General features: G+C 39.9%; 1 protein-coding gene across 2 annotated transcripts in view; it reads left to right on the plus strand.

The window, feature by feature from the left end:
* ncor2 (nuclear receptor corepressor 2) overlaps window positions 1-16,412 on the plus strand; it is a 56,281-nt gene that overhangs the window by 19,057 nt on the left and 20,812 nt on the right. For both annotated transcript variants that reach the window (XM_088375831.1, XM_088375829.1), the window contains exons 6-17: window positions 1,309-1,422; window positions 3,469-3,525; window positions 4,064-4,116; window positions 4,852-4,918; window positions 5,163-5,335; window positions 5,459-5,552; window positions 7,382-7,560; window positions 8,365-8,419; window positions 8,505-8,603; window positions 10,224-10,372; window positions 11,999-12,159; window positions 13,453-13,515. In XM_088375831.1, coding sequence (XP_088231957.1) covers window positions 1,309-1,422; window positions 3,469-3,525; window positions 4,064-4,116; window positions 4,852-4,918; window positions 5,163-5,335; window positions 5,459-5,552; window positions 7,382-7,560; window positions 8,365-8,419; window positions 8,505-8,603; window positions 10,224-10,372; window positions 11,999-12,159; window positions 13,453-13,515 — 1,264 coding nt within the window. The remainder of the gene's footprint in view (window positions 1-1,308; window positions 1,423-3,468; window positions 3,526-4,063; window positions 4,117-4,851; window positions 4,919-5,162; window positions 5,336-5,458; window positions 5,553-7,381; window positions 7,561-8,364; window positions 8,420-8,504; window positions 8,604-10,223; window positions 10,373-11,998; window positions 12,160-13,452; window positions 13,516-16,412) is intronic.

The following is a 16,412-nucleotide window of genomic DNA, read 5'->3' on the forward strand; positions in this document are numbered from 1 at the left end:
CGAATGAAATGTGTCCATGACGTGACACACTTGCGTATGCACAAAGCATGATGTCAAAAAAAAATCTTAATTGAGCTGCGGTGTGAACTTATATTTGGCATGGTAGTACTGTACAGGTGTTATTTCTGTTGTCAAGTTCTGTTGCTAGTTCATGCAGATGGTGCCACACAGTCCTCCAGGCAGCTGCATTCCTTTCGGCTTTCGACTTCACTTTTTATTTAGGAGAGGAGTAGGTTAAAAATACATAGAGAGCTATAAATAACATTTTCCCCAGGGGAGAAGCTGGATTATGGTAGCGGTTTTGGGACTGCTAAAGCACTCACATCCCTTCCATTATTTCTTACTTTTGGCTGCCTGCCATGTTTAGTAGAGAAACAGTATGGTCGGCTTAGGCATGCCAACATATTAGTGCACAGGTGTCAAACTCAAGGCCCGGGGGCCTGATACGGCCCGCCACATCATTTTATGCGGCCCGCAAATTGTGCATCAAATTCGTGTGTCATTACTAGAATTGCAAATTGTCTTCACTTTTAATATCTTTTTTTTTTAAACATATGAACAGTTTTTACGCTTCTGATTTGAAAACAAGTTATTTGTCAGTTTGTTTTGTAGCTTTTACTGTATACAATATGAGGTGCTCATACATTTATTTGGGTTGACAGTCATAATGGCCCTCCGAAAGAAGCTATGACTACAATGCGGCCCGTGAAAAAAATGAGTTTGACACCCCTGTATTAGTGCATTAGATCCTATTTTATATCTTTTTTCGCTCATTGTGCCCACCTTTGTGATCATGTGTGGTTTGATTTTACACTCAATCGTGGTTAACTTTCCATTTTAATAGGTTATTATTCAAGTCTTAAGAGGTGTGGATAAGTGAATTTTAAGTCATATTATTTCATAATATCTTTTATTAATATATAACATAGTCCTAAAAGCCTTATCGCAATTCACTGGCATCTTTAGCCTTTTAGTTTTCTTGGTCGTCCTCACACATGAAACACGCTGACAACTATGACTCTATATAAGGATACCAGCTAATTGGGGGAGCGGATAATACATGGTTACAAAAGAAAATCATCTGTTTGAGGTGGGGGAGTAGATAATATTTTAATGTGTTACTTTCAAGAAATGATGGTATTGATGAAAAGTACCCTGGAGACATCATTGTCAGGCGTTATTAGGTCAGTTAGTGATGTTGATGTAACAGATACTAGGGAATTTTGAATCATCTGAAAGATTACAGGTTTTATGTTTTTGTCGAGTTTTCCATGTTAAGTGTTATACTTTTTTTCTGTTTTGTTACAGCAACAGCTGGAGGAGGAGGCTGCCAAACCTCATGAGCCTGAGCGGCCTATTTCCCCTCCACCCAGTGAGGCCAAGCACCGCAGCTTGGTACAGATCATCTACGATGAGAACAGGGTCAGTGGAATACAACACCCCCATTATTTAACCCCAAAAGTGAGAGAGTATGTGTATATGCATTTGTTTGTATTCAAGCACAAGCATGTGAGTGTGCATAGAAAATCCAATGTCTTGTTACATGCTATTAAGTCAGTCTCTCCATTTAACTCAGTTGGCAGCAAGAATATGAAATAATCATATGCAGCAGTTTCATGTGATTCTATGTGCTCACAAGTCCACCTAGTGGCTGCACCTTACCTCTAATCTATATATTTGACATGCACAGAAAAAGGTTAATTTTCTCTAAATCTTGTTCTATACAGAGCCTGGGATAATGTTTTGTTAGGTTATGGTTTAAAAGATATAGTCACCTATGATGTTGAATAATAATTTAAAACATCTTTACCCAAGAAGTTAAAACTATAATGTGTAACTTTTGGAACCCCATACGCTGGGATTCTGCTTGACAAGAACAGAATCATATTTGCTTCAACATGATGTTGGCCACTGTTATGCCCCCGGTACTGAAAGTGACTTTACAACATTTTAATTATATTTTAAGTGACCTTTAAAATCTTGCATAAATATTCTCCTGCATTACAAAAGCACCTCGAATGACCATGTTGCTTCAAATTGGAACCACGCCGCAAGAGATGGTCACACATAAACCTTTTGATGAGTTTTTTCAAATTATGACAGATGAATAAGAACAGTATACCTCCATTGAAAAAAATTGCTAGGGGTAGTGAAAATGACTTTAGATTGCTACAGTATATGAAAACATAGTAATGACGATTCATACATGGATTCGTGAAAATGGCTCAATTGCAGTAGGTGGTAGTACATTGGGAATGTCTGAAAATAAGTTTTGTTTTACAAGTACATTTCTGTTTATTTTGTTGTGTCATCACAATTTATTTTGAGCATTTTTTAAATTATTTCGTTGTGTGCTATCACAATTTATGTTGAGCATTTTTTTATTTTAGCGTCAATCAAAACTAACATTGTTTTAAGGTGACATTTCTTAAAAGGCCTTTTCCCATTTGCAGGCAGTTATGAAATTGCGGCCAGTCAGTGCATTTATAAAAAGGGATGCAAATCAGTGTTGCAGTCAACGTGGCCATGAATTTCAGATGAATTTGGGGCTTTTAACAGTATTTTTTCAAGGATGAAAACAGTATACAGCTTTTATATTTAATGTTTTTTTTTTCAAAAACTAGTCACAAGGATCCCTATTATTTTTACTTTGATAATTACAGATAATTCTGAATCAATTAAAACATGTGCACCCAATTTTTGTCAAAGGTCATGTTAAAGATTGGACCTAGGAAATTAAACAGGTCAAATAAATAAATTGAAGCCACGAAATTAATTTTTAAATAAATACATGACCATGTATGAAACTTGTAACCACAGTTGTATACAATATGTAGTATCATAAACAATTGGAGTAATTAAGATTCTGTTTTCAATACTCAGGTACCTAGTATGCCAGTCAGATAATTTGATGCCTTAGTGTGATGTATGCAATTAATACTGCAGAACCAGTTGTTTTTCCACACAACAGAGCAGGAGAAGTGAGCGTTAACCTTTTCGCCTTTTTCCCGGCATTGCCAATTAACCTTTCGTGGTGTCCATGAGGAGCTAATGTGCATGCACATCTGGTTTCGGATATATCTTTTTATTTCTATCATTTATCAGAGGTCTCCATGACAACAACAAAGCCCTTTTAAAACAGACCCCCTCACTCCGCCTGCTGCTTTTGCTTGACTCTTTCGACTCCCACGATCTCTTCTGCCCCTTGCTCCCTAATCTCAGGGAAAGTAAGACTTTTTTCTTCTTTGTCAAGAGTAGTGATAGGGTAAGGAGGAACTATGGCCCAGCTTGCGCTAAAAGCTCTAATAGTCAATGTACTTCGTCCATCGCGCCATCGTTGCATCCAGCCACCCAGCCGACTCCAGTGGAGTCGGTGTTCAAGTGAGCGTGCTCGCTGTGTTGTCATGGTGATGATTGAGGTGCAGGCTGCCGGTTAATCTAGTACTTCTGTTTGTGTTCTCTTACCAGAAAAAGGCAGAAGAGGCACACAGAATATTGGAGGGACTTGGACCTAGGGTAGAACTGGTGAGTTATATCTGTCATATTGTTTCCATATTATTCTTATATATTTATTTTTTAATTTTTTAACAAGTGACATGGGAAAATGTATTTGAATTGCATCATTCCTACCAATCAGGGCGCAAGCGGTTGAATGGTTGTGAAGGAGCTCTCCAAGTGCGCTACAGTCGATTCATTAAGCAATGGAAATCTGATCTTTTCTACGCATATTTCAAAAATAGAATATCCTATTTAAGTATTGTACTTTATTGCTACCAGAATCCATTATTCCTACATATTGCACTGTCAAAACATCATCCATCTTCACCTGTCTTGCACAGTTGGTGAATTTTTCTCTCTGGGAAGAAATAGCATATTAACTAGGTTACTTCCATTAATTAGAGCAGTGTCCCTTCTTGCTATTTAAAGAAGAGTTAGCAAATTATTAAGTCACGCATCTATGATGATCTATGTGATGACGCAACAGATCGATCTTGGTGTAATCTGCTGCTTCCATGCTGATGCATGAACTGAGCATATTGTGAAGCTGTTGTTTTTCTTTCAGCCACTGTACAATCAGCCTTCTGATACCAAGCAGTACCATGAGAACATCAAAATGTAAGTCAGCCTGCACAACTTTCTATGCCAAAATGATAATAAATATAAGTTATAATAATATCCTAATCATTTTTTTTTTTTTGTAAATGTTGCATACTTGATCTCTTGTCATGCAAATCATGAGTTATATGCACACACGCTTAAAACTTTGCTCCTGCTTTTATTATGAATGTGTCAAAAAAGGTTGTCAGTATGTCTGGATTTCATTTCATGAAAGGTTAACATCTTGAAAAGTACATATTTGATAAAAAAAAAAAAATCTTTACCTCAGCTCTACTCTGTGTCCATTCTCTGTGGTATATAGTAACCCACTTTGTAGTCTTCTTTCCTAGCCTGTAATACCGTTGCTCGGTTAAATTGACTAATGTAGAATAAGATTACATCAATCAGCGGGGAGTGTGACCTTACAATTGACAGATTAAGTGTCAAGAATAAAATGCTGTCTTGCAGCAAGGAAAGAGACAAACTGAGCGCCTGCCTAAGGAGATTACTGGCCCTGACCTTTGTTTGAGGAGCCGCACGACAAGTGTATTTGTTTGTCTCCCATGCTGTCCTGCCCATTCTAAAGCATCAGTTGTTTGTGGATGCTTTTTATGATGTATATGGTAATCTAGAATATATAAATGTCGTGGGAAATCAAGTGACAAATGTGTAAAAAAAAAAAAAAAAAAGGCATCATTTTTTGCTTTACCACTATTTTCCTCATACCACTTTATTTTCTTTCAACCTTCTTAGAAACCAAGCAATGAGAAAAAAACTCATCTTATACTTCAAGAGAAGAAATCATGCTCGTAAGCAATGGGTAAGTGTAGAAAATTCAATATTTTTTACCCTGATTTATCATTTGAGCGTCAGTGGCTGATCGGTTAGGACTTTCGATCCAAAGGGTTATGGTTCCTTTCACACGAATATCTTCCTTGCTCCCTGCTTGTGTCTGGTTCGCCAATATGTGTCTGGTGTGCATCACAAAATATACACAGCAAAGTCCAAGTTACATTAGAATCAGCACAGTAAATTACAATGCCTGCCTTTTTGTGTGAAAAAAGGAGCAGAAATTCTGCCAGCGTTATGACCAACTGATGGAAGCCTGGGAGAAAAAGGTGGAGCGCATTGAAAACAATCCTCGGCGCCGAGCCAAGGAGAGCAAGGTACGGGAATACTACGAGAAACAGTTCCCCGAGATTCGGAAACAGAGAGAGATGCAGGAACGAATTCAGAGGTGAGCTACACGGTTTCAATCCCAGTGACTCCAACTGACTAATTCACTTGATGTCATGTGGAATAGCTACTGTAAGAACTCAAATAATGAAATATGGTTTATTCTACCATTTTTTTTTTGTAGCCGCGTTGGGCAGCGAGGCGGCGGATTGAGCTCTTCTGCAGCTCGCAGTGAGCATGAGGTCTCCGAGATCATTGACGGAATATCAGAACATGAGGTAATCTTTTCTGTCAAAGATTCTGTGTCCCTTGTCTTACATTTTTTTCACTTTGTAAAAATCAAGGAATCATTCACGTTCCGTCAATAGTGGGTGCTAGGACACCATAATCCCACACAGTTGAATTGCCTTAAAAGACAGAAAAATATGAATAAAGAATGAAATATTATAATAACGATTTGGCCGCACAGAACATTGCCAACAGAGTCTTGCTAAAAGTGTGAGGGGATTATTCTTCATCCCATATTGTATGGTGCTCAGTCAGTCTCCTCAATGATTCAAGGAATTTTATTGTCACACATATTCACATAACATAGCACGAATTAGGATACCCGAGTTCAACAAATATGTGCATCTAGTTTTGTCGTCATAGACAGCTCAGTGAAGTCTTGTAAACGTGTTTCGAGAGGAGAATGTGGAGCTCGAGCAACATCGATAATAAAAAGTAAGGTGGACTTATGAAGTTAATTATAGGTTTCACAACAAAATTACAGACATGCCACCATGAAGACTATTTGTCACTCTTACCAGCTGTCTTAAGACTTGCATTGACTGGGTATTTTGTACAGTGATTACGGCAGAGTGACTAGCTCCTGTCACGTTATCAGTGAAAGGTGATAATTTTCTTGACGTGACTTTAAACCTTAGCCGGAAAAAACTTTTGTTTATTTGAGCTTTTAAAAACATTTAATACGTTTCCTAATTCAAATTTATAATTGAGTGAAAACTAAACTCTGCAACAACCGTAGATGAAAAAAAAGTGCAGTACAGTGATGAAAGACAATAATTACAGTAGTAATACCATCATAACTATGAAACATGATCTTCCATTTAAGCCATTTCGAATGGGAAAATAAAAAGTAATTTGTTTATCATTAATACCTACAATGTAGGCTGGTGGGAAATGAAGAGTAAGGTTTCATAGTTGGGAATTAATTGTGAAAGTAAGTACTCCGTTGACTATAATTTCCTCCTGAAATAAGGATTTTAGTCAGTTCATCAATCAGAATTCTTTGAATGCCTTAAACAATCCCTAGATTAGGATTTACTTGATCAAAGATAAGACCCATGATATTTTGCCCCACTGTCTTCACCTGACAGGCACTTTGTACATCAGGACCTTAATGAACTGACATAGAGACCGTTTTTTTCCCCACAAGGCATCATCACACTGATCTAATAACACCAATATCGACTAATTCCCATATTGCTCCTACTTGTACAATCAGAAATCTTTGCTCCTCTGCTACTTTACACAAGTACCTTATTGCCATTTGCACTGCAAATATAGTACCGTTGAACATCCCCTGCTCCGGTGCTATTGCATACTGCAAAGCGCAATTTAATATTGATTTGTATTTATATTATTTTTCTATACTATATTTTGTCTTACTTGAAAAACAAACCTAGCTTTGCACCCCAATTTCACTACGTACGTATGTACTGTACAAAGTTTTTCTATTCTGTTCTCTACCAGTAAGATAGATGTTCAGGCACTGCCTGCCATCTAGATGGAACTTTAATAACTGTCCCTGCAGTGCAGAACCATTTGGAGCATTTTCATTCCCTGAGATAAGAGTTAGAGGGAAATGTGTGTAGAGTTCACATTTCATGTGGAAAATGTCACCAGTAGTTAAAATTGCTGAGGAAGCTTAACTTCCTCCCCTGCCGCCTGACCCCTAGTGCTTTAAAACCGCTGTAATGTTGCTTCCGGTTCATGACAACAATGAGCACCGTCTTAGGTCCCTTCCTTTTTGAAAATAGTCTTTCTCATTCATGGATGTTTATTAATGTGTGTGTGTCTTTTGTGTGGCACCTGCGAACATTAGAACACTGAAAAGCAAATGCGACAGCTGGCAGTCATTCCTCCGATGCTGTTTGATGCTGAGCAGCAACGCATCAAGTTCATCAACATGAATGGATTGATGGATGACCCCATGAAGGTGTACAAGGACCGGCAGGTCATGAACATGTGGAGTGAGCAAGAGAAGGACACTTTCAGAGAGAAGTAAGGTCAACTCTTCAGTATAGTAAGGGTGCTAAATGGGATGTGTTTATGTGAAATGCTTGACAGTATTGCATTGCGGCTCATTCACACGTTCATTGACTGATGGTAGAGGTTGCCATGCAAACTGCCAAACATCACATCAGGGGCAAAAATTGATTTTAGTGTCTTGCTCTACGACATAGAACATTGTTCCTGAGGGCATATGGGTTTAAACCAAAAACTTCCAGATATGACCACTGTAAAGACCTGAGGCCCACAGTAGCATTTACACATTGTTATGATATATTGGTATCCAGCATTAGGTCAATGTTCAGTGAACAAGATTATACTAAATGTGAACGTTAAAGGGGTCAGGAAGTTGTAGGAAAGGAAGTGAATCTTCCCCCTTTTTTTTTTCTTTTACAAATGAGGGATGACATTTGAAGCACAGCCACACAGGAGCGCTGACTGAATGTCCAGTTCAAAACATGTCACACAAAATGTTATAATTTCTGTGTCTTCTTACCCGGAACAAAACAAAGAAGAGTAATTTTTAGATTTTTTTGATACAAACTTGAAAATGTTCTAACATGCAGGTTGAATTTATCTTCATAAAGCTGTACAATAAATGTGATTATTACTGACAGCATCAATTATACAATACACCAATTAACTATTGAATACACAATGTACTATATTACTGAAACAAATCCCTCTTCTTTTGTAATATTGAAATAAGAGGTTTTCGAGCTCAGTGCTTTATGCAAGTGATGTTTAAAATATCGATTCTTCAGGGCGTATATTTTTTATTTTCATCTTCCACAGATTCATCCAACACCCTAAAAACTTTGGTCTCATCGCATCTTTTCTCGAAAGAAAGGTATGCGTTTTGTGTTCACTTGAGAAATCTGATCTTCTCAGGAAATCACGTTTCCCAGGCAAATCACATTTCTTTCATTTTTCAGACGGTGGCAGAATGTGTGCTCTTTTATTATCTGACCAAAAAGAATGAGAACTATAAGAACATCGTGCGAAGAAACTACAGACGGCGAGGAAGAAGCCAGGTATTGTCAGCTTTCAATCTATTAAACTTCTAATCATGTCATCTTATGTTTCCAAGGACACATGCTATCTCAACGAACGACAATATTACTTTTAAAGTGATTAGCGTTCCTGAGGTTGTAGTTGTCATACACTGGGCAAAATGCCAGAAATTCTTGGTGAAACAAGTCAGACAGGAATAACCTATGCTAACCTTTCCTCTACTTTGTATATTGCAATTGGAGTGTTTTCTTTTCAAACATAAAATTTAAGAACAGAGCAGAACACGATGTGCTTAATTTGGGGATGGTACAAAGTGTCCCATAATGACCACCGGTATAACACTGGCACAGCGATATTGATTTATTTGGTCTCCTGGACAAATGGGGCAAATAGCCAAAGATATGGCAAGACATTATTGTCATTGACTTAAACAATTTATTAAGGGAGCCAGCTACACATAAGGTATTTGGAAAAGTGGTTGCACTCCACTTGAAGCAGATAATAATCATAATAATAATAATAATAATAATAGTTCATATTAAATAATAAATAGGCCCATCATCAAAGTCATCCCTCCGCCCTGCTCTTAATCTTTATAATTTGCCTCTCACTCTTTTTGTCAGGCTGTCTCACACGTTAAAGATTCTGCATTGAGATCATCATCATAAAATGAAGGTGTTGCTTTGGCCTACGGCAGCAATGTCAAATACATCACAAATAGCAATGATGTCAATAGTGCATGAATAGTTATCAGCCTGAATGTCAGTGCTCATCTGAACTCTCACCCTAAAACCCAGACAGGCATGGAGAGGAAGTGATAGTGTTTTCTTCAAAACCAAAAGTCATACAGCTGAACAGTTATTCTGTGGTTTCTGAACTTTCACATCCTGTTTTGCCTTTGCTGGCATTCTTTTTAGTTACATGAAATTCTGTGAAATCAGATTGCTTTGTGGCGCAATGGTTAGCACGTCCGCCTTACAGCGCAGAGGTTGTGGGTTTGGACTTTTTGTGTTGAGTTTGCATGTTCTCCCTGTGCCTGTGGTGGTTTTCCCCAGGAACTCCGGTTTCCTCCTACATTCCAAACACATGCTTGGTAGGCCGATTGAGCATGCCAAATTGCCCGTAGGTGTGATTGTGAGTGCGAATGGTAGTCCGGCTTTGTGTGCCTTGCGATTGGTTGGCAACCAGTTCAGGTTGTCCCCCGCCTACTGCCTGAAGTCTGCTGGGATAGGCTCCAGTGCGCCTGCGACTCTCGTGAGGATGAATGGTACAGATGGATGAATGTTATATGAACAAGATACAACAGTGTTACCAAATTGATCTGTTTGGTGATTTTTGGTTTGGTGATGAAGTATCTTTATATGTTTTCCTATAGCAGCTCAGTTAGAGTATTTTGACACAAAACGTGTTAAAAAGGCATAACCAGAGAAAATGTGTTAATTGAAATGATTTTGAAATTTGTAAATGAGGAGTGACTTGCTAGAAAGGCTTGAGCCATTTGTCATTTCACTGAATACAAACTTATACATTGAGGCTTAAATGACATCGCTGATGTTGAGTCTCATTAAGTGAAAACTGATGTTGATTCACCGTAAGTAGACCATGTGGGTTCATAGTATGCCCTCTCCCATAATCTCTAGCATGGCGGGCAGCAGCAGCAGCAACAGCAACAGCAGCAGCAGCAAGTCAACCGAAACAATCAGGAAGACAAAGAAAAGGAGGAGAAAGACAAAGAAGGAGAGAAGGAGGAGGACAAAACAGAAGCTGAAGACAAGGAGGATGGAATGAAGTAAGCCAATGTATCTATTCAACAGAGAGAGCATTTAGTCCACAGTTGTATCATCTTTATCACAATGTATAAAGTCCTTTTGAAATCACGCTATAAAAAAAAGCACTTGTATGTAGCCCAGAATTTTTTATTCATTCAGGTCGCTTTACTTTCATGCCTTGCTTATGTTTTAGAGAGAAGGTTCATCCTGAAGTCCTATTGCTCTTTAAAGTCGCATCTCTAGCCAGACTTTCCACCAGCAACAGGTTGGAAGTCGATTTATTCACCTTATTAAAACAGCTGTTTTCCTCTGGAAACACATTTAGAGGCTTCTTCTGTTTTGTGGTTTCGCTGTTGACAATGTAAACAGATGATATCTGTTTGTGTGTGGGTGGATAGCTTTGTGCAATATTGTCAAATAGCGACAGATACCAAAGCAGTAGATGGAATAGCACTCTTTCTGTTCTTGGAAATCAATAGATGAATGCACGCAATCTGTGTAGGCAGGCACTCTATTATCTAATCTGAGCTTGTACTTTGTACTGTAGAGGTAATGTACATTCTTGAGCAGTTGTGTCATGCTGATGAGGCTTTATCTCCTTTCTGCCTGTAGTGAGACATTTTGAGTCTTCTGCTTTCGTACTCTCCTATATTCGGAGAAACACCTGTACCTGACGTTAATATGAATGGAACTCAGTGTGTGCAGTTACCATTTTAAAAATGGATTTATTTTTTGTCAGTTATGAAGTTAGTCAAACTAGGCCCTGTGTGAAAAAGCAATTGGCCCCTAAACCATCAGAAGTAACACCTGAGTGGTTCCAATAACTGATGATGAGTCTTTCACATCTCTTCGGAGATATTTTGGAGACACATACGTGCATACCGATGCATACGTTTATAGAGTGGTCTGCTAAAAGTCTTGGAAATCATTCAGATGTGTTTTGCAAAAGTAAGATGAACCTCTATATTTGTTGTTGTCAGCATGGTTTTCACCTTGGAACTCTCATTTTTTGCGCAGTCATTGAACACTGACCTTAACTGAGGCGAGGGAGACCAGCAGTTCTTGAAATGTTGTCCGAGATTCTTTCATGACCTTCTGGATGAGTTGTGTCTGTAATTTTGGGAGGCTAGCTACTCCTGGGAAGGTTCACAGCTGTTCCATTCTTTCTCAGTTTGTGGATAACGGCTCTCACTATGTGATTAGCTGGAGTCCTAATGGTTCATGAATGACTTTGAAACCAATTATGAACTGATAGATGTCAGTTTCTGTATTTCTCATCTCTTCTTGAATATCTTTTGATCATGGCATTCGGTTGCAGCCTTTTCAAATCGGCGTGATTGAGCAGGTCTGGAGGTAATCTGGAGATTTTAGGTGTGGTCAGTGGAAAGGAACTGAAAATGTAAATTAGACGCAGTAAATTAACGATTTAAGAAGAGGAGCAAGTTCCTTGAGTCATCTTTGTCTGATCTTTACATTTGTTTGATGATCTTATATAATAAAGTAGGGGCACTATAAAAAATGTGAAGATTTAAGAAGGTGGCAAATACTTTTCCATACTGTACATTGGCAAGATGAGCTGAACTTGGAAACGTGACTTGTAGTTGAGTTTGAATGTTGTTTGTAAATTTTCCATTTCTGAATTGCAGAGATGAAACTTCTGGGGAAGACGCAGAGGACAAAGAGCCTGCAGTGGCTGTCAAGGGTCGACGCACAGCCAACAGCCAGGGGCGCCGTAAGGGCCGAATCACCCGCTCGATGACCAGTGAGGTGGAGGAGACCACCACACCGCCTGCCAACAATGAGCTCGGTCAGTCTTGGTGGTTTACTTCACTTAAGCAGGTTGTGGGGGTTATGCGAGCTCATCTGCACGTTCTTTGGACGTCAAAACAGAGTCTCATAGTTTAAGTGTCCCCCTGTGGACCAATATTAAAAATCAACTCGTCATTGAGAGATGCTAGTCTGTTTCCTGACAACTGTATTATGAAAACAAATGAAAAGTCATATTTATCCATTACATCATTAACATTTATTTGGAATCGACAGTAATTATGTTCATTGTGCATATAAGATATAGTATTTAACTGTATGTCATATTTAACTGTATGTCAATATAGTGAGCCACTGAGAAGATGAATTGGATTATACACGTTTTTGTAAATGCAGAAAGAAACATATCTTTTGATCAATAGTGGTTCAAATGAAGATTTAGTTTAAAACTTTCCACTGAAGGGGCAGTCCAATATTCCATTCAGCTCTTTCTTTTAAATTCAATGTTCTGGCAATTATCATCTTCCCAAACTATTATTAGATCAGATATTTGGGATGTAACCACTTAGCCCACTATTTTCAGACACTCACTATTGCTCCAAATAATGCTCCTGTCCCATACCACCAGAGTGCACTGTTGGCCCTTCTGTCCTCTTCCCACTCTGTTATTTAAGTGCCAATCCTGTTCCCCTAACGAGTCCTCACAGGTTGTCAATTAGCTATACTCAACATCAATTCTTCTATTGGTTACACATATTTAATAGATCATCCTTTGTGTGTACACAGTACAATATATTCTGCATGTTGATTTTCGTTCACTTTTTTATCACGTGGAACTCCCCAGTGATTTAAGTTGCAGGAAGTCTGAATAGACTCCCTCTTTCGTTGTCTCAATATTCAGAGCAGTGCTTGGCTGGCTGCTTTGTCCTTCATAGGTCCATGTAGAGAACGTACAAGAGCCGACTTCTCTACGTGTTGGGCAGGGCCAGGGTCACTCCAGCTAATAACTTGTGCAGCGAGGGAAAAGCCAGTTGTTGTCTATAATCATTAACTGACTTCTCCACTTCGATTTCCTGCTTCCTCCATCTAAAACAAACAGTCCCCAGTGACCTAGGCAACAGTGCCTTTTTAGCAAGTAGCTAAAATACCCTTCCCCCACATATTATCTTTTTTTTTTCTTCTCTAATTTGCTCTTTGCTTTCCTCTTGTCAGTCACTCCCTAACTGAATTTGTCACTTGCAACTGCCCACTCCCCCCTCCCCCTTCTTCTTACTTATTTTTTTTTTCTGTGTGTGTGTGTGTCTGTCTGTATGTGTGTGTGTGTCTGAGACAGCCAATCTAGAAATGAATGAGAGTTCTCGCTGGACTGAAGAAGAGATGGAAACTGCCAAAAAAGGTAACACACAACAAACCTTTCCCTCCTCTATGACTTTGTTTGCAACATTATTGTTCATTGTAGAGATGCCTCATATGGCTTGAAAGCACACCAGACAAATGATGATCTTGTGCCTTCCTGTTAGTGAGGCAGCGATTGCCACGTGCTTCGAAACTGTGTCTGTGTATCAAGTGGACTGTGGCTGCTGCTCTTGCTAGCCATTTCCTTTCTCTGGGTCAAGGCAGCCTGTCGTCTTATCATGGTGGCTGTAAAGTCTGTCCCTTATCAGTCATTAACCTGCCTGTTTATTATCTTGACAGAAGATTTACCCAGGCTGATTCACAGAGGTCTCTGATACTGTGCCCGGTGTCCTCACACTTGTATTTTGCGATTGTATGTTTTGCGAAGTACATGATACTCATTAAGCGTCTCACTCTCAGTGGTTTATAATTCCTCAGTTAGATCGGGATTCCACAAAGGACTGTATCATCACTTTGACAAGATTGCTGATATTACATTTTAATCTAAACTTAATTATTTGTGAATTTTCAAAATGGGTAATCTGTGTTGCATATATTAAAATGTTGTTGAGCATTTTCTAAGAATGTTATTAATAAGGGAGACCTGCGGTCTGCAAATTGCTGATTTGGGTCTGCTCTGTGGCTTTGTGTGCCTTTTTGCACCTGAATAATTAAATCTAGCCTTCCTTTTAATCATAGTGCTGTTGTTCTAGTGCCGACTGTGACCCCTGCTGCTCTTTGGCTACACGTGCATTGGTCCCAGCAATGTGGTTGTTTATTTGTAGAGTATTTGTTTGTTAAGGGGTTATTTTTTTGTCTATATCTGGCACTGCTTGGCTTGAACACAGGACTGTGTAGTAATCCCGGTTAATGTCTTCAGTTCCATTCTCCTGCAGTGGGATTAGTGGGGTGCTCCATCCCAGAGGATTAGCCCGGCAGTTGGGTAGATGCAGGGCTTCTATGGAGTGCTTATGTAATCACTGAACTCCAGCGACAGCAGCCAGAGCAGAAGAAGGACAAAGTCTTGCCATTTTTTAAACAGACGCTCCCCTACCACCACCACCACACACACTCACTCACACACGCACACATACACACACACCCTCCTCTCCTAAATAGACAAGAGTATATATCCCCAATGTATTAAACCCCCCCAGTTCATCAAGGTGCTCACTGCTCTCCCTCTTTCAGTTTCTTGACATGGATGTGTTAAATAGCCTTAATTGTCTGGAAGCTTGATGTGGTCTTCTCCTTTAAGATCTAAAAAAAAAAAAAAGACATTTATGTCACAGGTCATTTGAATATTTCCCTACCTTTCAGGATAGTATTGCAACAAGAAGCCATCTTCATTGCTGCCCAACAGACAAGAGCTGTTCTCAGGCTGCTCTTTAGATGCACAAGCACAATCTCTTTGTGCGGGCCTGTGTGTTAGTAAAGGTTGTATCTCTTGGATCTTGAGCCAAGTTGTGTGTTTGTATGTGCACACTTCTTGGCTAGAATTCATGTAAGTTCAAATTCAAGGCCCCCGCTCCACTTGGTGGAAGAACCCACATATAGGAGCTGCAGGTAGAAAAGCACATACCATCTTTCTTTTCCACTGTTGCTCGGTTATTTTTTTCTCTCCCTGTCCACTTTTTGGTTTGGGAGATGGCACCAGCCCAAGTTGGCAAGAGCTGTGGAAGATTTGGCAAGTGAGGGGACCCCCCACTCCCCCCATTTGCCCTCTCTCCTTACTCTTGTTTTATTATAGACTGGCGAGGTCACATTCAAGATGAAAAGCAGGTCAGTCAGGAAAAATGTGAAAGCCTTAATGCTTTCTCATGGTATCAACATCAACTCTGTTGCCTTCCTTGTCCTCCCATCTTCTCCCTTTGCTTACTTTCCACTTCTTTATCCCCGCTTCTCCCCCCCTCTCTCTGTCTCTCTCTCTCTCTGTCGCTCTCTCTCGCTCCCTCTCTCCCTCCCTACTTCCCTCCCCCACCTCGCTGCACCCTCTGTTTACACTTGGACTGCCTGAGTGTGTGTTTGTGTCTGTGTGTTAAAGTATTAACAGGAGAGAGAGAGAGAGCGAGCGAGAGGGCTCGAGTTCGTGTGTACTCATGCATTTGTGTGTGCACTGGTCGGTGGTGCCTGCTGGCAGAGAGAGGTAGGGGGAGGGATAGGCTGACAGAGAGGGAGGGGAAAGAGAGAGAGATAGAGGAAAGATCAGATGAGGAGAGAGAGAAAGAGAGGGTGAGTGAGCACAGCCTCATAGTCCCACTTTCCTGTGGAAGTCTTACTAGACGGCCGCCATTGAAGAGAAACGCAGCACAAAAACAGAGCTGCAATTACTGAAGCTCTATGGAATAGCAGAGCGATGGGGAGAGACCAGGACCATGTGGTGTTTTGGAGCATGTCAACCTGACCCCGTATCAAGTAACAAGCCAGCTGGAAGTAAGAGCGGAGGGACTGAGCTGTTTTCGTCTTTGCGCCGGATGGGAAGGCCCCGTGTTGAAGAGCATTCCAGGCTCTCCCTCCAGAGATCAGACAGTCTGATCGTGTGATCCGGAAGGGCCACAAGACGGCGGCTGAAGTAACAGGCATGTGACACAGTGACAATCACGTTCTGGCTACACCAGCTATTGATTGGACGTCTCTGGGTGGTGCTTAAGGCGCTTCAGGGTCCTGATTGGGTGTGAGGCAACCACCTGCTTCGGAATATCTTGACTGATTGGATGTTTGATCCACGTGTCTCCCCTGCCTCTAAGGCTTTGAGTCAACTGCTTGGGAATGCGCTTTGTACAGTTGCATACAAGGATTATTAAACTAGGTATTGATATTTGTCATTACTTTTTATTCATTAGAATAATTGAACTCTTAAAACTTTGAATTTATTGAATGCTTTTTCTAGGTTGTTTG

This window comes from Syngnathus floridae, chromosome 5, assembly GCF_059516105.1.
Source record: "Syngnathus floridae isolate MCC-2025c chromosome 5, RoL_Sflo_1.0, whole genome shotgun sequence".
Classification (NCBI taxonomy): domain Eukaryota; kingdom Metazoa; phylum Chordata; class Actinopteri; order Syngnathiformes; family Syngnathidae; genus Syngnathus; species Syngnathus floridae.